Source organism: Telopea speciosissima, chromosome 8 (genome assembly GCF_018873765.1).
Source record: "Telopea speciosissima isolate NSW1024214 ecotype Mountain lineage chromosome 8, Tspe_v1, whole genome shotgun sequence".
In the NCBI taxonomy this organism is placed as follows: domain Eukaryota; kingdom Viridiplantae; phylum Streptophyta; class Magnoliopsida; order Proteales; family Proteaceae; genus Telopea; species Telopea speciosissima.
The window spans coordinates 48,213,684-48,237,172 of record NC_057923.1 but is presented as its reverse complement, the minus strand read 5'-3'; the positions used below and the strand labels follow the sequence as shown (position 1 = coordinate 48,237,172).

The window sequence follows — 23,489 nt, the reverse complement described above, 5'->3', positions numbered from 1 at the left end:
CTATAGTGGGGATACACCCTACTAACCAACTGAATACTGTCACCACAACCATATGTTGATGACTGCCACTGCCAAATCCTTGTTGCCAACAATGACAACACTGCCAAGAGCACTAACAAACTCCCCCTTTGGAATTGTTGGTAACACAATGAACAGACCAACGCCGCACTGCTCTTCTCCCCCTTTGACGACAAGTACAAAGGGACTGCCACCAAATACATGCTTCCTGAAGAAACGCTACTCCCCCTATACAGAGGTCTGCTACAAACTGCTAGGCACAACAACACCCAGCTTCTCTCTCAACTTCTCAAATGTCTGTTTGGGAAGAGCCTTCGTAAAAATGTCAGCAATTTGGTCAGTTGTGGGCACAAACTCTAACAGAATGGCTTGCTCAGTCACTTTGTCCTTCAAAAAATGATAACGGATGTCGATGTGCTTCATTCTAGAGTGTTGAATTGGGTTCTTGGAGATGTTAATGGCACTCACATTGTCACACATTATAGAGACTGGCACATCTATCACATTTCTGAAATCAGTCACTTGTCTTTTCATCCATAGCACCTGTGTACAACATGCTGCCGCTACAATGTATTTAGCTTCCGTAGTAGATAAGAACACTGAATCCTGCTTCTTGCTATGCCATGCAACCAAGTTTGAACCAAGATAGAAAGCACCACCACTTGTGCTCTTTCTATCATCAATGGATCCTGCCCAATCAGCATTTGAAAATGCTATCAATGTGAAACTATCAAACTTTGGGTACCAGAGTCTATAGTCAACCGTGCCCTGTAAGTATCTCAAGATCCTCTTCATAACCATCAAGTGAGCTTCCTTTGGGTCAGTCTGAAATCGAGCAACTAAACACACTGCCTGCAATCTGCAGCCTGCAGAATATCTGGCCTGGATGCTATAAGATAGAGTAACCCTCCTACCATTGATCAATACATAGTTTGGTCAACTCCTGAAGACTCATCCAACTGCTAATGCGTTCCAACTAGTTTGCTATCATTCATTCCAAATTTTTTCAGCAACTCCTTTGTGTATTTGAATTGGGAAATAAAAATGCCATCCTGCCTCTGATGCACATGCAAGCCAAGAAAGTAAGTCAGCTCACCAAGTATAGACATCTCAAACTCTGACTTCATCTTCTCTGCAAATCTCTTACACACATCTTTACAGTGTCCTCCAAACATAATGTCGTCCACATAGACAACAACTATCAACTGACTATTGCCTTTTGTAGTCACATAAAGATTGCTATGCACTGACCAACTGAATACTGTCACCACCACCATATGCTGATGACCGCCATTGCCAAATCCTTGTTGCCAACAATGACATCACTGCCAAGAGCACTAATAAAGGGTGAGTAAGGGATTTCACCCTCTTCAAGAACATGGAAATTGGGGTTGGGTGAAGGGTGAGTGGTAGAAGGGGGTAGAGCCGTAAAGGGGAGAGTGAGGGATTTGGTGGAGGAGGTGTGGGCTTGGTTGAAGAGGATGCAAGTAGAGATGAAGAGGTGAAAGGGGCGGGGGAGGGAGGGCGGGGGGTGATGGCAGAAAGGTAGATGGAGGTGAAAGAGGGGCAGGTGATGGTAGGATGGGAGGAACATGGGGAGTTGAAAATGCAAGGGGGACAAGGGGAGGAGAGGGTGGGATAGTGGGATTCTTTTATTTCGTTCCTCCGTAAGATCAATATCACAACTAATGAGGTCTGCAAGATTCACATCTAAGTAATACCCGATCCAGTAGTTTACAATATTTCTATATATCTAACAATTTACAATGGTCAAAGTAGTTCAAGTCAGTGCTTTCCTTTCGAGCGAATGGAGAAGGCACTCAAGTCTAACGTTGGCTTGTGGCACTCTCCTTTCTTGTTTTTTTTTATACGATTGCCTCCTAGTTGTTAGTTGCATCCCTGTTCTCTCCTCTTTAAAGGTCTTTCACTCAATGAAGGCCTCCTAATGCTTCTGTACTGTATTCTCTCTTCTCCTCAAACTAAAACAGTGTCATTCACGGGTGCCTCTTTCAGGAGCTGCGAGCCGGTTGCCTAGGCTTTGATTTTGGCATTAGGATGATCGGGGAAGAGTTCCATTATCTTTTTGGGTTTAGGTGCATTTGGGTTCTTGAAGGTAGCAGAGTAACCAACGCAGTCATGGAAGCCATGTGAAAAGCAGGCACATCTAAAGCAATATAAGAAGATTTCATAGAGGCACTCGACTTTGTGGAAGACCTATTCAGATTTTGCAATAGCATTGAGATGGGAGATGGATCGTCAATTAGCTAGAGAAGAGAATTTTGACTCCTGGCTAAGAATGGAGGTAAACCAAGGGATTCCCAGTTAATTTGAATGGTGAGGGAGGTGCCAATGGTGGTAGAAGCTTTGCAAATTGAAAGTTCTTCAAAGCAAGGGGCTGGAATTGAGATTTGTAACCAGAGGGGAGGGGAAAGGATTCACTGGCTAGGCCAGAATAAGCAGGAAATCAACATGACTCGGTGTTAAATCGTACGGATCGTTCAGCGCCGATTCCGATAAGATTCGACCCATCCGATTTTTTAAACCCAGCCTCGCTCGTCTTGACTCTTGATTATGGAACTCCGGAGGGAACACCCTAATAAATTGCGGGATTTTGAAAAATTAAAATTCATTTATCCCTCTTTTCGTTTCCCTTTGCCATGTCTCCCGTCTCCTCTCCATCACTGAAACAATAATGAATATTTTCTCCTTGTCATCTACACACCATTGTCACGCCACACCCTTCGCCCCTTCCCTCACCTCATCGCTCAAACCTTTACCCGAGCCTAACCAAGGCAACAACCGCCGCCCCCAAACCCTCAAAGCATCCCCAACCAAAGCCAACCCCACACCAACACCAGGCCCTAAAAAACTCTCCACAAAGAAAAATCCACTACGAGACCTCGTCACTCCTTCCACAACTTCCAAGAACTCACGCAATCTCTCCGACAAGCTCTGGCTTTCCAGCAAAATCTCTCCTCCTCCACCACCACCTATACCAGAAGAAGAAATTGCAGATGCCCAACAAGCCAAAGAAGATGAAAAACCCAATGTTACAGACGATTCGGATACTGGTCATGTTCCGGCTTCTGAATTCCGACAAGAAGGTAAGATTTTTGTTGGAAATCTCCCTCTGTGGATCAAGAAGAATGAAGTTGCTGAATTTTTTCGACAGTTTGGGCCGATTAAGAATGTGGTATTGATAAAAGGGCATGATGATCCTGAGAGGAATGTTGGTTATGGTTTTATCATTTATGGCGGCCCCACAGCTGCGAACTCGGCTTCGGAGGCAGTGGAGTTTGATGGAGTAGAGTTTCATGGGAGAACTTTGACTGTGAAGTTAGATGATGGGAGGAGATTGTATGCTAGGTCGGAGGAGAGAGCAAGTTGGATGGCGGGTTCGGATGTGGTTGAGTATAGGTCTAAGTGGCATGAACAGAGGGAGAATTCTCGCAGGGAATTTCGGAAAGTTATTGAAACTGAACCAGATAATTGGCAGGCTGTTGTTCGGGCCTTTGAAAGGATTGAGAAGGTAAGATACCTGGAACTCTTTTTTGGATATATTTGATGAGAACTGAAGGCCTTTTTGTGTGTGTGTGTGGGGTTGTGGAGGTAAAGGATAAGAACTAAAGTTGAAATGCAAGTTATTCATATGTTGATGGTTGATCAACCCATATATGTTCACACTTAAAAAACTCCTTTGTGCATGAAGATGACAGATGGTAAAGTCTGTGGCTTGCTGTTGCCAAGACATGGGATCTGAGTCCCGCTTTCATCTTGTGACCTCTGTGCATGATGGAGAATTGGAGATATAAGGTCACTATGATGCAATGTTTGCCATTGTTATTAGTTTCCTTCTTTGAATTCTTAGAGGAATTTGATAATTAGTTCTCGTATATGGATATTTTGATGTATTCTATACATTTTCATTTATTTCTGGATGGTGGCTGTTCAGCCTTCTAGAAGAGAGTTTGGGTTGCTGGTGAACTATTATGCAAGGAGAGGGGACATACACCATGCACGTGAAGCATTTGAGCGCATGTTGGCGAGAGGAATTGATCCAACATCTCATGTCTATACGAAGTATGCCTTCTCAATATGCTCAAATTCTTTTGAATGGGTAGACTTCTAATTTAATTACTTTTTCCTAAAACCAATTTGTGAGTTAATAGCTCTGTTTTGAAACCTGTTTTGCTTTGTTACAAAATCTCACTAATTTTGCATCAAGACCCCAACAGCCCCACCCCCCTCCCCACCAAAAAAAGAAAAGAAAAGAAAAGAGATAACAAAAGAGGGCTGTGTGTGTCCCCTTTGCAATATTTCATTACTATGACTTGAGATGCAATTTATTCCTGTACAACGGTCTGTTCTAGTGTAAGGAGTTCTTTACTATTCATTTATCAGGATTTTCAGTCCTCCTACATTTAAGGTAGTTACTTTCATGCAGCCTTATTCATGCTTATGCAGTTGGTAGAGACATGGAAGAAGCATTATCTTGTGTGAGGAAAATGAAGCGAGAAGGCATTGAAATGAGTTTGGTGACATACAGTATCCTTGTTGGGGGATTTGCAAAAATTGGTGATGCTGAGTAAGTAAAACTACACTGACTCTTAATTTACTAATTCTCTTGGTTAGTTGATGTTTCTGTACAATTTCCATCATTGAGCTGTTTGTTGAGAAAATGAAGCTCAACATTTTTCCTATTTGATATTGGCTTATTAACCAGCTTTTATTCTATTAAAACTTGTAATTTAATAATGTTTCTTCCTTTTGTTGTCAAACGATACCATTGAAAGGAGTGAGTTCCATTTTTTTCATTTCCTAATCATCATAATTCATGAACTTGAACTCCTTTAAAGTTTAAACTCTAAGGCTCTCTTTGGTATGCTTTTTATTTTTTATTTTTGCCTATTTAACAAAAATCATTTGTGAAAACCATTTTTGGTCAAAACATAAAAATCGTTTGGTAACCACTACACAGAATAGATTGTACACAAAGAAATATGTTTGGCATACCTATGTGCATAATAGTTTTTTGAAGTGGCTGGGTGGAGAGATGCCACCTTTACCCATCTTCAACCTATTTGATTCTGCCTGCATGCGACGCCGTGGGCAGCATCCCTTCCTTTGGGGTTTCTGTCATCCAAAACCTGGTGGCTCCGTCTCTGGTCGCTGCTTCCAAGGCCGCACTCGGTCGCTATCTAGCACGTCGACACGTTGAGATCATTGCCACTGACGTCTTCTCTGTCCCTGGTGACTTCAACTTAATCCTGCTCGACCACCTCATCGCAGAGCCTGGCCTCAACCTCATTGGCTGCTGTAACGAGATAGCCTGTTTATATTAGCATCAGCTGTAACTTAACGTCTATCCCTCATCCTACCTTCAGCATAGAACCCGTGCCGTTCTGCCTTTCTCCCTAGTAATTTCTTGATCCCTTTTGGTGATCTCATCAATCTATTAGGTTATTTCTTTATTTGTTGAGTTTTTTTTTTTTCAATTTGCTTGATTCAGATTGAGTAATCAAATGGGTCTAGAAGCAGCCATTGAGGCTACCGTGGAGTTCTTGAACAAGGCCATCAAGCCAGTCATGGTGGGTGGTCCAAAACTCAGAGTGGCAAAGGCCTGCGAAGCCTTTGTAGAGCTTGCAGATGCCTGTGGCTATGCCGTTGCTGTGACGCCATCTGCAAAAGGGTTAGTGCCAGAGCACCACCCCAGGTTCATTGGCACTTACTGGGGTGCTGTTACCACTGCTTTCTGTGCTGAAATCATTGAATCTGCTGATGCTTGCATCTTTGCTGGACCCATTTTTAATGATATCAGCACAGTGGGTTATTCACTTCTGCTCAAGGAGAAGACGATCATTGTTCAACCTATAGATTGTGGAAGTGGCGAATGGGGTCACAGGAAGAAGAAGATGAGGGGGCGGGTGGAGTTGCAGTAAAAATAAGATGGGGAGTGACGGATGGGGTTGCAGGAGGAGGAGGAGGAAGAAGAAGAAGTTGGAGGAGGAGGGTCGATGTTTCTAATTAAACAAGTAAATGATGCTTTTACCCTTCAATTTTGAGACCTATGAGCATGTGCTCATTAAAGTCCCCGTGTAAATGGTCTAAAGTGATTTTCAACGAAAAACCATAAACAGCTTTCGATCTATTTTTGGTTTTTGGTTTTTTTCAATCTTTTTTAAATAGAAACAGGCTCCATAAACGATACCAAACACAACCAAAAAGGTTTCTTAAGGCAAAAATAAAAAATAAAAACTATACCAAAGATGCCCTAAGATACTAGATGGTGAAAGGCATAGTTTTCCGATGCATCCTAATGTGGTTGAATGATTATTGTAATTTATTTCTTCTTTTCGTTTTTTATTTCTTATCACACATGCATTCTCTTGCCATTGTTTATTTTCTTTTGAGCAGGAAGGGAGTGCCTTCAAAAAATATTCAAATAAAAATTTGGGCTGTATAATCTTTCTCCTAATACTTGTTCATGTTTCTTTGGAAGAGCTGCAGATAAATGGTTTAAGGAGGCCAAAGAGAGACATACAACCTTAAATGCTATCATATATGGTAACATTATTTATGCTCATTGGTGAGTACTTTTTAAATGATTTGGTTTAAATTTAATTCCCTTAATTACTTTCTGAACATAATGAGTTCATTGTCCTTGTGATTTGTGAACTGTAGCTATTATGGTTGGAAGTTGAAATTAGTGTTAGAATGTGTTTAAAATATATGTTGCCTTTGTGGAATTTTTAGCTTTTATTTATGGCATGAATTTGATGTGTATGGCTACTTGAATTCTCTATGCCTTTCTCCCTGTTCCTGTATCCTATTTTGGTAATTAAAAATGTGGGATGATATTTGCAGTTGTAGATCAAAAGAAAATGGCAGTGCCATAAAATCAGACAAAAGGGGGCTTATCCATTGTAGGTCTTTGATTTTGTGATGAACTGCTTCTCATTGTAAAAAGAACCCCTTAACATCCCGTGAAAATAGTGAGTTAAACCGCACAGTGTGCCAATTCTGTTTGGGTTTGAGACTACAGCCTTAGTTGATGTTCCAATTAGCTCAGTTAGTGGTTAATATCTTGGGTTAAAACAGTTAAGATTTTAAGATATTGCTTTTTTGTCGTGGTTGATGCAATATCAGATTAGTAATAATCAACAACGAAGGTGAAAAGATATATACGAAAAATTAGGGTGTCTAAAGTAAAAGAAGCTTTAAGGAGGATGAAAGTAGGCAAGACACAAGGTCCAGATGTGGTCTCAATAGAAGTGTCTAACAGCTTAGGAATTTGTGGTTTATCTTGGCTAACAAAGTTGTTTAATAAAATTATGAACATAAGAAAATGCCAGATGAATGGAGGAGAAGCATTGTGGTTTTGATTTACAAAATAAAACTAAAGAGTCATACTATGAAATTATGGGAGATGGTTATTGAAACCCACATGAGACAAGAAACTACTATTACGAAGAAGCAATTTGGTTTTATGTGAGGAAGATCCACGACAGAAGCTATTTACTTACTTAGGAGACTCATGGAAAGATTTAGAGATTTCAAGAAGGATCCCCATATGGTCTTTTTTAACATAAAAAAAAGCTTATGATAGAGCCCTAGAGAGTTAATTTGGCAAATACTAGAGAAGAGAAGTGTTTCAAGTAAATATGTGGACATAATTAAAGATATGTATGATGGTGCGGTGACAAGTGTAAGAACTGTGGGGGGCCAAGGTAGTAAACTCCTAATTACAATTGGGTTACATCAAGGATCAGCTTTAAGCTCTTATTTGTTTGCGTTTATCATGGATGATTTAACTAGAGACGTTCAAGATGAGGTTCCTTGGTGTATGTTTTTTGCTGATGATATTGTTTTGGTGGATGAGACAAAAGCAAGGATTAACGCCAAGTTGGAGTTATGGAGATCCTTGGAATCAAAAGGTTTTAAGATAAGTAGAACGAAGACGGAATATATGGTGTGTAACTTTGGTTACACCAGGATGGATAATGAAGTGGTGAAAATTGATGAGATGGAGACTTTGCAAAGTGATTATTTTAGGTATATGGGCTCAATCATAAATAAAGAATGTAATATAGAGGATGATGTTTCACAAAGAATTAAAATAGGATGTATGAAGCGGAGAGGTGTGTTCGGAGTGTGTGCTCGATGTATTCCTTAAAACTTAAAGGAAAATTTTATAGGACAGTCATACAACCGGCTGTGATGTATGGTGTGGAATGTTGGGCAGTTAAGAAGCATCATATAGATAAAATCAATGTAGCAGAGATGAGGATGTTGAGATGGATGACTGGCAAAACTAGGAAGGGTAGAGTAAGGAATGATCATATTAGAGCTGATTTGGGAGTAGCTTCAATACATGATAAGCTATGAGAAAGTCGTTCGAGGTGGCATGGCCATGTTCAACGGAGTACTTTGGATGCCCCCGTACAGAGAAGTGATTTAATTCAGATTGAAGGAACTAAAAGAGCTAGGGGTAGACCTAAAATGACCTTAGCAGTGGTAAGGAAAGACATGTAGCTTAGACCTTGTATTAAGTATTGCCTTGAATAGAGCTGATTGGAGGGCAAGAATCCATGTAGCTGACCCATTTAGTTGGGATAAGGTTGAGTTGCTGAACGAAAAAGAGGAGCAGAGGAGAAACACAAGAAGAGAGAAGAAAGAAGAAAGGAGAATGAAAGAGAAACTGAGAGAAAGAATGAGTTGATCGAAATAGGTTGTTAACAACTTGTAACAATACCCTATAAACACACATAACATAAAGACGATGACAATAAAGTCCCTGCTGTATATAAATAAAACATTAACACTCCCCCACAAGCTGTAGTATAAATATCACCAATGCCGCAGCTTGGAACAACCGTCAAGAAAAGCAGGTCGAGATAAAGCCTTGGTGAACATATCACTCAATTGGTCACCAGAATGAACAGAAGTAGTAGAGATCAATTTCGTCATTACAACATTTCTCACAAAATGACAGTCGGCCTCTATATATTTAGTCCATTCACGAAAGACCGCATTACTAGCAATATAGATAGCAGAGCCTGGTTTTCACAACACATGTTCATAGATAGGCTTTTTAACCCGAAAAACGAGTTCCTGAATAAGAGATTTTAACCACATTAATTCAGCTGTAATGTATGCCATAACCCTGTACTCGGCCTTAGCACTAGATTTAGCCACTTTAGAATGTATAGTACCTAGTAGTAGATTTCCGATAACCATTGGCAACAGTCCAGTCAACATTGGAAGAACCAGTAATACAAGATGACCATGACGATAATAAACAAGACCTTTTCCTGGAGCACCCATGAGATTCATTAGGATACGACATGTTGCTGTCTCTCAGTGGATTTTTGCTTAGGATTTTCCATGCATTGACTAATAACACCAACAGAAAAAGAGATGTCAGCCCATGTGATAGTAAGATATACAAGTTTGCCAACTAACCCCTGTATTGATGTTTGTATGCAAAATCCTTGTTATCACACGCTGCAAGTTTCACATGAGGATCCATAGGGATATCAGCTGGTTTACAACCCAACATGCCGGTCTCATACATGAGATCAAGAACATATTTCCTCTTGAGACTAAATAACACCCTCTTGCTATGAACCTCTTTAATGCCTAGAAAATACCTGAGAATTCCCAAATCTTTCATCTGGAAGTGTTGTTCTAAGTAAGGCTTGTGGTTGAGAGTTGAAAGAATCTACCTTCTGGACAAGATAACTCAACTCAAACAGATGGCCTAAAAGTTGACTAAAAATTCAAACTCCTAAGAATAACATGAAACTCAAGGAAACAATAACTAATAGGAAGAATAAGAACTCCCTAAAAGATGGGAATGATCTGTTGAGTGGTTTGGGAGTAATTTGAAAAATAATGATCTCACGGGCAGAGGTCCCTGAGATGGCAAATCTGAAATTAAACTCAATCCAACCAATGGATTGACCTGAAACTTGGATCAGACCTCAATCCCACTAAGTTAATTCAAATCCGTAGTATTGTAGCAATCTAACGGTTGGATTAGAATTAATTTAGAAAACTCTAAATCTGAAATACGGGAACAACAAATATGGTGAACTTTCAGTAGCTTCAGAACCAGGGCTCAGAACAGCCCAATACCCAGGTTTAGTTCAAGTCCTGGGACCTCCTGTAAATCCCCAAAAGTGTGGCCAGATCTGATTTACAGATTAGCCAGAAGTTAATAATCTTTATATGCTGAAATAGGGACAAAAACAGGGGATCTGCAAGAGACAAGAAGTCTATTTAAAAAGGATTAAACTGTTCGATTTCTTATGATCAAACACAATCACAGATCTGAGAATAAGAATGGATCAGAACAGAGATTAAAGTTTGAAGACAGAAGTAGTAATCGAATCAGTACCTTAACTAATAACAGAGTATGAAATAAAAGAATGAAGAACCTTAGGCTTCCCACCAGCAAATCAGAATCCCTCTCTAAGGTTTCATGCCATGGTTTCTCACCATTACCCACTGAGTCTCACAGCTAATTGGAGCAAGCCAATCTTTAATCTCAATCTGTCGTGTCTGAGCTCTTGGCTCTACAGAGTTTAAATAGAAATAAATAAAACCTATTCCTAATCTGAGTAAGTGAGAACAAATCCTATTACAACTTTGAAATAGTCCCAGATCTAATTACAATTTACAACCATTGATAAAAAAAAAATATAATCAAACTAGGAATCTAAATAGCAACTTAACTAAACAACTAATAGGCCCCAGATGGGCCTGGACCAAACCTAGCCGAGCTAGGTAGGACCTGAGTTTCTTTTCTTCCTTCCATAGTTATCAAGGTGGCAAGGTGACCATGGCGTTGGAGAGGGTCCATAAAGCAAGATGACACCAACAAGGTGTCAAGACGCCCAAGGCGACCAAGGAGCTAGGTGAAGCCCTGATTACTATGCTTCCTTCAGAGATAAGTCCTTAGGGTCTTCTCTGCATCAACTCTCCCGGCTTGAAAGCATTCGTCCCCGACTAATGTAAAAGTGACATGTACTGTTCATAAAGGTCCGGGTTGAGCTTCTTGAAGTCGTCCACATGGATCCATGTACAATTGGTCTTCGGTCGTCCCTTCCATTTGACAAGAAACTTGTGGTAGCTGCCGCCGTTACACACCATACCATAGTTGTCATCAATGACATTTTCAATCGCATCTGTTGGAGGTGCAACGAACTGTGACAACCAAAGAGAATGCTCTATATTGCTCTTGTCGAATCATAGTACTAAAACTCGCGAAATTTGGAGATATCGAATATTTCAGTATCTCATGTCAAACGAAATGCAAGTCGAAATGAAAAAATGCAATATTTGAATATTTGGAAATTTCGACCAAATTTGAAATTCGGTCATCTCGTTTGGAAATTTCGAAAATCTCGGTAATTCGGTCATCTCGTTTGAAAATTTATCTCGGACATTTTTGGCATTTTACACCACGAAAATACCATATTTCACGAGATTTCGGAAATTGTATCTCGGAATTCGGCAGACCGAAACACCGAAACGAAACGAGATTTAGTACCATGGTCTGAATGATGACACACATAAAGAGTCAAATCTACTATGTTGAAGGTATTATTGATAGTCATCCCTGGTGGCAGCTCAAGGACATATGCATTAGGGCCAATCTTCTTCGGTACTTTGTAAGGACCCATCTTACGCGGATGCAGCTTATGATTAGTGCCAGGTGCAAATCTCTTCGGAGTTATTCGAACCATAACCATGTCTTCGGGTTTGAACTCAACATACCGACAGTGACAATCAGCCGTAGCCTTGTAGATGTCATTATTAAGAGCAATGCGTTTACGGACATCAGCGTGTACCTCAGTGATGTGCCGAATGAACTTATCCGCCTCAATGCCAACACGTGCCTGACATAGTTCGAGAACTCGTTTTGTTTCGGTATTTCGGGCTGACCGAAATATTCGAAATTTCGGATATTTCGGTCGAAATATTGTATTTTTTCTGGTATGTTTCGATAGGTCATTTCGGTGGGTTTTAGGCCAAGTTAAGGCCTGAAACTTCATGGAAACTCTATTTTAGGCTATATAAACACATTTAAATGTTCAAATTACAAACAGAGTCACCCAAAATGGTGTTTTGGATGTGCATCATTGATTGGCAACGTACGGTCGAACCCTAATGTATAACTTAGTTAATTACACATTTACACATAGACATTGTACATTAAACAAGTAAATTGACTTGGAACTAAGTTGGAAACATAATGACTCATAAGTTAAGCCATAAATCATAATATCAAGCACATAAGACTTCAAGTCAATAACAAGTTAACAAATAACAACTTAAGAGTTAAGATTTAAGAAGATGATATCAAACATTCCAAATCACAATATCCCCAATTGTCCCCTACAAGGCTACAAGTCAAGTAGTCAACTAGTCATCATTCATCTCAAATGTTTACAAATTTGCTAATAATAACTACTCCGCCGTCTAGGATCAACCCCACTCATGGTCCGCTGGAGCCGACGTGTATTGCTCTCTGACTGTAGGACAAATGCATGCCACGTCATAGTCTGGGAGAAGAAGCGAGTGTAGTCATCCACAGTGGCCATATAAACTGCATCATCATCATGCTGAAGGTAACCTATCCTAGGATACAGGTCACCAAACTGTGAAGAAGTGCTACCCACTGATCCACTAGGATATTAGTCATATGACGGCTCTGGGAGAATGTACGGGTTGTACGACTGCGGCTGGTGGGTTGGGTAGCCAGGGTAGGAAAAGAAATTCGAAAACCAAGCAAAAGTGCAAAATCAGAGCTGTTTCTCAGTCTCGATCGAAATTTCGACCGAGACTGACGAAACATGTTCATTTATATAAAGCAATTTCTCGAAAAATTTGAAATCTTGCGATATTTTGAAAAAATCTCGAGATTTTGAGAATTTCGGTTGAATTTTTGTATTTTTTGATTTGAGGTGGCATTTCGTTTCGAGGAGGTTGAAATATCCGAAATCTCGATCGAGATTTCGCCAGATTTTGAACTATGGTGCCTAAGAAGGGAGGGGAACTAAGTCAATCGGTTTCTTTGGTTGAACACCAAGGACAATCTCAAAAGGAGTGCCACCTGTGGTACGATTATCTGAGCTGTTGTAAGCGAACTCAGCTATGTCGAGTATAGACGGCCAGGACTTCTCATAGTCTCTCACTAAGCACCATAAGAGGTTACCCAAACCGCAGTTGACGACCTCTATCTGACCGTCTATTTGTGGATGGGAAGTTGTAGAGAACTGTAACTTAGTTTTTGTCTCCATCCACAAAGTCTTCCAGAAATAGCTCATGAATTTAACATCACAGTCCGAAACGACCTGGCATTCCGTGTATGCGCACAACCTCTTTGAAGATGAGGGCTGCACTATGACTAGCATCGAAGGTCTTTCGACATGGTATAAAGTGTGCCATCTTGGAAAACCTGTCAACCACAACAAAGATGGAGTCATGCTTTTCCTGAGTAGTGGGTAGGCCAAGTACGAAGTCCATGCTGATGTGAACCCATGGTGAATGAGGAACGGGCAGCGAGGAATATAAACCTGTGTTCTGCTTTATACCTTTAGCAAGCTGACATGTGCAACACTGTTTTAGTACATCTTCATTTCCAAACAAATCATTACCAGAGACAACAATGTCGTCAATATAAACAACCAATGTAACTACCTCCGAGTTCAGACGATGGACAAGCGCAAAATGATCAGGTTAACATTATAAGAATCCATAATTAGTAACAACTTTACTAAACTTATGAAACCAAGCTCGTGGTGACCGTTTTAATCCATAAATATCCTAGTACTACTTACATACTTTCTGTGCATTCTCCCCCCGAGCAACATGCCCAAGGAGTTGCTCCATATCTACCATGGTTTAAAAACTCGTTAAAATTTTGCCGAAATTTCGGTGATTTCGAAGGGCTCGCGACGAAATGCCACGCCAATTAAAGGATCAACCATGAACACTGAAATTTCGACCGTATATCATATCGTTTTGGTGATACAGTTCAACATGGTGTTATAAATACCCCATTTCGAATGTGCCTGGTCGAAATTTTGATCAGGCTCACTTGTTTCTCCTGTTTCACCCCTTCTCTCTGCGGTAAGAAGGAAAACCCACATCTAGAACTGATTTTTGCCACCTCACCTCTTCACACTGTTGGAATACGATGTTGGGGGTTGCCTTGTCACTCCAACAATATCATTTGCTGCATATTGGTGAAGATTTGGCCACATTCAACAGTTCAAGTTATGAACTTTTTTCTAAAAATGAATTTTTGCGAACAATATGATTAATACTTGAAAGTTGGTGATGAAATTTTTATATGTCAGACAAGGATGAGGATGACCCTGACTGGTTTCATTCTTGTGGTCACACTTAAACATTGTCACTGTCTGCTTGTGGAGAAGACGGCGACGATGATGATAGTGGTGATGGCGGGTGTGGTGATTGGAGTGATAGATCTGCTTCCATTCGAGAGGAGGATGACCAGGCAGAAGAGGAGTGGGCGCCAGACCTGGATTCAGATCCGATTCAGTAGGGAGACCTAGTTTGCTAACACCATATGGATATGGACCACGGTGTAGTCCATGCTCCCTACATGAAGGATACATGAGAGGGCCCCGTTGTCGGGTCCAATTCAATGAGCAGGTTGATTGTAGTAACATGGACATCAATATGGATAGCTTGTCTAGCATTGTTGGAGGATTGAGTATAGTGAACAGCACTAGATGTGGGCAATGGCATGCCCCATCCTTTGCAGTGGAGAGCACCAAGTCAGACTTCAGTGCGTATGGGGGCGGCTATGGTGGTTTCACTGGCGTTGGTGAGCATACATCCTCTTCGTCTGTTCTCAGTGCTTATGAATATGACGCCCACTTGCATTCACAGACTGGATCGTCCTCTGTGGACAACATCTTCTCCTACCCGCCCGCTAGCGATATTTGTTGGCAGCACCATAAGTCAAAATGCCTCAGTGGTTGGTTCTTCAAAGTATGGTGACCTATACCCTAGGATAGCTTATCCAGTATGTAGATGAGGCCATTTACAGGGCAGCTGTAGAGGACTTAGAGCATTTCTTCCGACACATAATGATATGGTCTACATTTGTAATATAGTCGGTAGTAAATTGGTGTTGGCACCATCGGTCTATGAGTGGGCTTGATTCTCCACATCATGGTTTGTGGTATTAGCCATTAGGATGGCCTGAGGGGGTCCACTTTGTACTCATGTATCACCTCACAATATTGTATTGTTGGGACTTGGGTCTCTATGAGTATATGTTTTATGCACTTTGTTCTATTTCATGTATATTAATCATTATTATGTTTCTTCATTCATGGTGCATAATTTACTTGTTTTACTTGCCTTTTATGTCTTCTAGTGCTAAAATCATGTGCAGAATAGGCAATTACACAAGGTATACAAATATACAATTGGGTTGGGCGTATATTGCCAACCAAGGGTGCAAATTCAGACCACCACTTTGTGTGACTTTTCTTGCAAGATAAAGGTTACATATGTTTATATAGGCTAAAATAAGGTTTCCTTGAAGTATCGAAGCTTAATATGGCCGTTTGTCCCCAAGATGGCCAATTGAAACTCACCAGCAAAAATGCACTGTTTCAACGAAATTTTGGCAATGGTCGAAATTTTGGATTTCGATCAAGCCAAAATGAGATTGAAACCCTAGTTTTTGAACTTTGATATATATATATATATATATATATATATATATATATAGCCAAAATGATTTCATATACACTAATGGATATTACAATTTCATGAATTAAACCTTAGTAGATTACTGTTAGAATAATGTACTCCAGAATACTGTGGGGGTATTCTGGTCCTTTTGGGGTTATTTTTATGTTATTAAGTGTTATTAGTTTATGTCGGCTATGTGGGTTTTAGTCCCACATCGCCTAGCTTCTATTATTTGTAACTTCCCCTCTCTTATAAATAGAGGGCCCTTTCTCTCATTAATACAAGCAATTCAATTATTTTATTCCCTCTCTCTGACCCACGGTTCAACCAACATGGTATCAAAGCTGGTCTGATCTGGGTTAGAGAGAAAAACCCTATTTTCTCCCTTCTTTTCCTCCAATTGATCTCACCTCCTCTTCTCCCTTTTCTCGTTTTTTCTTGCTCCTGTTCTTCTCCCTTTCAACCCAAAAACAGGGGTAGTACTAATGAGGGAGACATAATATCGATGATTTAGTGCTGCCCCCTTTTCTCTTCTACCGTTTTTCATTAAAATCCTACTAGACCCTAATCTGCGATTTGGAGTTTCCCTTTTGTCTTTGGACCTAAAGAAGACTGATCCTCCACTTTTGGAGCACCATATGCCTTTTCCAACACCTTCCTATCCTATTCCATTGACCTCCTTTCCTTTTTTCTATTTCTCCATCTTTCATTAACCTTTCCAGCCCCTACCCTAATCGATCTCAACTTGTCAAGTTTTTTCAAAACCCTGACTCCAATCGATTTTAGGGTTTCCCTTTTCAGATGCAGCTAATTTTTTGGGGGTGATTCCCTACTACTACAAGCCATACTCGACCTAAGTTTGGACCCTTTCTGATGGTTGGATTTGTTTCTATAGCAAAAATTCCTTAACCCGCTAATTTGGTTACCTGCCAAAAATCCTAACTTTTAGATTTCAGTTTTTGCTAATTTTTGGAGGGCTGATAACTCCCACTTCAAGGACCAATCAACCTCAATATTGCACCTATCCAAGTTTTTTGCAGACCCCTACCCCAATCGATCTCTTCTTTTCAGGGTTTTCCAAAACCCTGATAAAAATCGATTTGGGCTAGGGATGTTTGCTGCTATTTGGAATTTTTTGTTGGTGTTTCTACCATCACGAAGGACATTCTACTTCAACTATTTATGGCTTGAAGAAGGTCTACTGCCCAAGATAGCTGCTGTCCTCATTATTTGCGATTTTTAGGTATTTCTCCCATGTGAAGATCAAGTCTCAATTACCAAGGAGATTGGTCATTTGAACTGGAGATCCATTCCAGCAGTTTTTGGTCAGCAAGTATTACAATAAGCAAGCACCTTTGACATGTCAGCCTCACCTTTGTTGAAGCCCCCTTCCCTACAATCGATATTCACTTTCAGGGTTTTTTATAAAACCCTGGCTATAATCGATCTAAGGGGTAGGGCAATCTACAGTTGCTAATTTTTTGAGGAGAGTGTTATCAACATTAGAGGAGTATACAGCCCATTATTCAGCATCTTACATCAGGTTTTTTAGTAAAAAAAATTCCAGTTCATTCTGTTGGCTTGGTTTCTTCAATTATCAAGTTATTTTTCTTCTTCCTATATGGCGGGCTGCTTCAACTACCTATGGATTTGTCTGGTTATTTATCTTATTTGACTGGTTATTATGAGCTTCACTACCTACCTGGTTGGTGTTATTGATTGGCTTCTGTAAGCATGACTGGTTGATGTGTTACTGCTGCCTTCATATGGAATACTGCTGCCTTATAATTGTGACTGTGTTTCCTCTTATTAGAGATCGAATTTCTCTCGTTATTGAAGACTCGAATCTACTACCCTGGAGATCAGCCTATTTGGGATTACCACAGTGTGTTCCACGATTTTTTGGTTGCACCTATGGAGCCTTTCTGGTTAATATCCGGCATACTTTGGAGCTTGCATACTAGCATTGTTACAGATTCAGATCTGATCCAGTTTTGTTGAGGCTACTTCCATTCATTGCTGTCCGGATATCTTCTTAGTACTGTCTAGCATGTGGGAGTTTCTACCATGGAATCTTTTGCACAATTGCTCCTCCCTGTTTGAAGATTGAACAAGCCTTGACAATTGGAGCATTTCCTTACTTCGAATCAGATTTGTATCTTTTTTAGATCTGAATATTAGGGTTAGGAGTTTCTCCCCTGCAGGGGTTTCCATTCAAAGAGTTTGTTTGATTGATGGAAGCATAGTACTATATCTCGCGATATATCGGTATCTCGGGCCTACCGAGATATCCGAAATATCCGAGATATCGCGAAATATGCCCGAAATATTGCATTTTTTCTGCAATATTTCGGGGGTCCATCTCGGGGGTATTTGGCCATATCTAGGCCTGAAACTTCATGGACAGCCTTATTTAAGCTTAATAAACACATTTAAACCATAAAATTGTAAAAATGTGAATTCAAATTGGTGTTTTGGGCTTGCACCCCTGATTGACATACGGTCGCCGACCCTAATGTATAAATAGTTAAATACACATAGATTAATGAAATCACAACTTAAGTTACAAATTACAAGTGCTAAACGCTAATAGTAGTTCTTTGTGCCTCCTGGATCAATCTCACTCATGCCTCGCCGAGTCGACGTCCATTGCTCTCTCTTTGAAGGACATATGTGGACCACGGTATAGAATCGGAGAAGAAACGAGTGTAGTCATCCACAAGTGTCACGTAAATGGAATCATCAACATACTCGTAGGTAACCTATCCTAGGATATAAACTAGGGTTACCAATCGATCCAATCGTGAAGAAGATGATCCACTGTGATATGATGTTGGCGCCGCAAGAGGCGATGGCATTGGCTGCATGTATGGCTGGTGAGGTTGGTAGCTAGGTCCGCTAGGGTATGCAAAGATGTTATCTACAAAAGATGATCCAAGATGTCCTGGGACTGGGATCGTAGTCATAGTCCCCTACCCCACTAAATTGCCCATATGATGATGATCCATATCCATATCCACCCTAAGGTTGTGATGCACCATAATCCGATGCCAATGGAGTGGCATGTGTGTCAAAAGATGGGGCACGCCAATGTCCAGTCGGTCCTCCCTCCCTATCACCCATACTCAAACCACCAACAGAGCTAGATAGGTTATAAATGTCCATGTGATCAGGTTGCAACTGTGTTTGTCGACCCCTACGCTTCCTGTTGTATGTATGTAGGGGGCCTATCGAGGGTGGGGGTGCGGGGGCACGTGCTCCGTGGTCCGTATCTTGTGTGGCATGATCAAACTGTGTCTCTCCAGTGAATCGGAGTGGCTTTACAGGTGCCGTATCCTGGGCCTCCTGGCCTACCACATAACGCTCTCGCATGCCGTCAAATTCTTCACCAGCATCACCACCACCAATATCACCACCACCAAGATTACCACCACCAAAGATCACCATCACCACCACCAAGATCACCATCATCACCATCATCATCATTTGAGGACTTAGACCAGTCTTCATCATCGCAACATTGCCACCAGGTGGCTGGAATGGTAATGGGTGAGGCTTCCTCGCATGTATCGACCCTCGTGCACCATATACTCGCCCACATCGATCAATCTCGGAAGCTATCATGGGGTCGGGCCTACCTCCCCTCCTCATCCAACACTGGCTCACCTCTATCCCTCACCCAATCCACAATAGGGTCCTCATCGTCTGAGTCAACTTGAAAGATGTCAGCTAGATCAATGGTGCCCCTCTGTCCCACATGTCCCATGCGTATGTGTTGCAGTTTCAGCCTCAAGTTGTAGTGCACATACACCATGTCAGATAAACGTTGAGACCCCAATCTGTTGCGCCTCTTGGAGTGGATGAGTGCAAAGGTACTCCAGTTCCTCTCACAACCAGATGCAGAACATGTTTGGGCAAGGACTTTAATTGCTATTCTTCTTAAGTTTTCAGCCGATTCCCCATACAACACCCACCATTCAGTTGCATTACTAGTTTACAACAAAAAAGACATGTGTCAAATGTTGTTTCAACTTTCAACTTTCAACTTTCAAATTTCATTACATATGTAATTTAAAACTTAAAAGAATTACCAGCATCACCACGTGCTCTGCCTTGTATCGCAGCCTCAGTTCCAAAACTGCCCAATGCATCCCTAAATACCTTGATCTACACCCATATGGAAAATTAGTAAGTACTTCTTCACTACTTATTTGAAAGCATCAATAAGTTGAGTTTCCAAATGAACTCACTTCATTGTTGCAAATTGCTTGTAGTGCACCATCTGGCTCCAACTTCTTCACTAGTTTCACAGTATCAATAAGTTGAGTTTCCAACCCAAGCCTATTGTTATATTGATACTTAGGGTTCAAGTAGTATGCTAAAATATGACATATAGAATAGAGGTATTGTCAAATGCATAGGTAATTAGTAAATAATAATACTATGAATTAGTAAACATAAAACAAATTTACTCACCAGTCTTATGCAGTGGATGCATAAGTTGATTCTCCCAGCGAGCATTTATGATATCTAAGAAGTGTTTGCTACTGCGAGGAGCCACACTATAGACACTATCTTTCATCAAGTCTATTGCAAGATATAGGACTGGCATGGTTGGGCCCTTCGAGCGGAGTCGCAACATGTAGAACTTTAACTACGGCTCTAAAACTTTCACCACTTTGCTTAGTTTGGTCCAGAAGTCCTCGGATGACATCGTTGTTTGTGCTTCCCTCCCATTTGCAGTCTTGGAACCCTTCCATTCAAACCACTCCTCAGAAGCAAACAGGCTTCTTAGCCCGGCCTTCTTTGTCTCAATGCTTTTGAGAGCAGTAGTTGGTGGCAAATCTTGTGATGCCAGGCCTAACCAAGTCACCCCCACATTTTTCCCTCAATAGATTGAGTGCATAGGAGTAGTTGTATACAAAGTTGGTGACTTGTCTTGCACTTTCAACCACAGTCTTCACCAACTTTAACTTTCCCATATCTTTTAGCATTAAGTCAATGCAATAGGCTGCACAAGGAGTCCAGAAGAGCCGGTACTTACTATTGTTCATCATCTTCTCACCGCCGGTTTGAAGTTACTTCCATTGTCGTTACAATCTGACAACATTCTCAATACCCACATCTTTTTCCACTACTTCCTTTAACAATCTGTAAATATATTTTGCATCCTTTATCTCTTTGGATGCATCCACAGATTTGAGGAACACTGTCCTCCCATCACAATAAACCATGAAATTGATGATGGACTTTCTTGTAGGCCTAGTCCATCCATCTGCCATTATAGTCACCCCATATGTCTCCCACATATTCCTCATCTCACTAATGTACTCATCAATCTCACTCTTTTGTTGAGGTAGATAAACATTCATTACCTCATATGGGGTGGGGCCCTTGAATCCTGGGCCAGCCTCTACAATGGTATTTATCATGGTATCATAATGGGGGCCTTGTGCAGTGTTTGCTGGGATGGTATGGTATAGCATCCACTTAGCTATTGATTCTTTAACCAATCCCTTCATCCCCTTCCATGCTCCTTTGATTCTGGGTTGACTGCTTCCTTTCTTCTTATGCAATTTAGGATCAGATGTTGATGGTGGTACTGGTATTGGTAGAGGTGTTGGGGTTGCCCTCACACTTTGTGATCTTTTAAAAGGATTCAAAGTTCTAGGACCTTCAGAACTGTCAGCTCCTCCACTACCCCCTACTCTTTGTCTCTGCTGATCATCTTGAAAACTTACTCTACTCCTTGAAACAGTTCGCCTAAAATCCCTAGCCTCCTCTGCTTGTTTGTATGTCATCAGTGCTTGATGTCATCATCATCAAAGGGTCATCATCATCATCATCATCATCATCATTGTATCGTCTTCCTCCTCCCATCGAACTCCTCATTGTATCCTCAAGTTGTTCTCTTATCCTTTGCTTGTCACCTTCCTCTTCTTTCTTCCCCTCAAACTATTACCAATCTCCCTAGCTACTTGAGAGGGACCATATGACAACCTACAACATCTTTAGATCCTCCAAGATGTTGTTTAAGTCTCTGGACCCACCTCCCATAAATTGCATGTGACAATAGTTACATATAGATTTTCTCTTATCCCCATCAATGGGAGTACCATGTAACCATGCAATGTCACCCCTATGCTGGCTGGCTAGTCTCTCTTGTTCCCTCTGTTCTCTTTGTTCCCTCCGCCCCCTTTGTTGACTACTTTCCCCCACCTTTTGCTTGCCCTTCGTACGTTGTCTATCACGATCCACCATAATGATATTTGTTTACTGCAATGTAAGTAACACAAATAATTAAAAAACTTAATGTAGATGCACTTCAATTGACACTTTTAGATTACTAATACACTTGTATAGTTATTTAATATTTTTCCCCTAACCCTTTATTTTTCACATAATTAAAACCAATTTTTTATATATAATGTTAATATAAGTATTGACCTAACACAACAAAACAAAAAATTAGTAAACATAATATACATGTAATGCATCTCAAAACATATAGAAATAACTTTCATATTTTTTCATTAGTTTTTTAAACTTAAAACTCATATTTTTCCTTATTTATTTCTGTTTTTTTTTAATTTTTTATATATTTTTCTTAATTTTTGAAAATTAAAAGAATTATTTAAGAGCAGAAAAATAAATCCGACTCTGTGAAGCCGTAGATCGGCCATTGGTGTCTAACATATATTTAATTCATTACCATCCAAGTCATATTACCCCTAATTATTTCCTATTTTAGTTGTAGGAAAATGAATTTTTAAAACCAGAAAAAAAATAAAAAAAATACATATGGGAAAAAAATTTCGACACCGTGAGGCTGTAGATCGGCCTCCGGTATCTAACATATATTAATATCATCAACATCCAACAACATTTGTACAAAGTTTTTAAAAAAAAAATAGTTTTAGAGAAATAGAATTTACCTTAAATAATGAAAATAGGCTTGGATGATGAGCTTAGATGACCCTCCGACGTCTTCCCGGCGACAAGGAGCTTCAACAATGCTTGGATGAGGCTTGGAAGGGAGGAAGAAAAGCAAAAAATGAGGAAGAAGAGAGAAAATTTGATTTTCAGCAGCTCTCGGTCGAAATATCGACCAAGAGCTTCGAAATATGGAATTATAATGCCCTTAGTGTGACACTATTCGTCACTTTTACAATATCTCGCGATATATAGTGAGATCTCGCGATATATCGTGAGATCTACGATATATCGTCGATATATCATGATATATCGAGATGTTGTATTTTTATGTTTCGGAAGTGTTTCGTATCTCGGACATGTCGAGATTCACGAAATATGGCGATATATCGCCGATATTTCACGAGATTTTATACCATGGATGGAAGAAGGTTGGAGCTTTCTATGTTACCCAAGTTAATCCTACTCCATTATCCCACTATTGTTTTTCTTTCACTACCTCCCAAAACATACCTTTGGCATTACCCATAACACCCTTGGAAGTTAATGGTATTCTCTTCTTTACCATTTCTTCTTTTTCCATTACACTTGGCAGCCATTGAACCATTCTGGAATGTTATGTTTGGCCCTATCTCTAACCTAATCTCTCTTATGTCCACGTGCACTACACGTGAGGGGGGGATTATATACAGTGTACAGTATACCTGCAGCCATTGCAGAGAGCAGAACATGCACGGACACTTGGTGCAAAACATAGAGAAGGTCAAAGGTTTCACCATTGCCAATAAGTATCT

At 40.4% G+C, this 23,489-nt stretch overlaps 1 protein-coding gene and 1 long non-coding RNA gene across 2 annotated transcripts in view; both read left to right on the top strand.

Moving 5' to 3' along the window:
* The first annotated feature begins 2,645 nt into the window (after positions 1 to 2,645).
* Positions 2,646 to 23,489, top strand: part of LOC122671619 (pentatricopeptide repeat-containing protein At5g04810, chloroplastic-like) — a 41,227-nt gene continuing 20,383 nt past the window's right edge. Inside the window, exons 1-4 of the mRNA XM_043868951.1 lie at positions 2,646 to 3,547; positions 3,971 to 4,098; positions 4,463 to 4,603; positions 6,518 to 6,604. Coding sequence (XP_043724886.1) covers positions 2,711 to 3,547; positions 3,971 to 4,098; positions 4,463 to 4,603; positions 6,518 to 6,604 — 1,193 coding nt within the window. The 5' untranslated portion in view covers positions 2,646 to 2,710. The remainder of the gene's footprint in view (positions 3,548 to 3,970; positions 4,099 to 4,462; positions 4,604 to 6,517; positions 6,605 to 23,489) is intronic.
* Positions 6,611 to 9,011, top strand: LOC122671620. Its single transcript, XR_006334370.1, has 3 exons — positions 6,611 to 7,187; positions 8,405 to 8,407; positions 8,658 to 9,011. It is a non-coding gene; the product is annotated as an uncharacterized LOC122671620 (long non-coding RNA).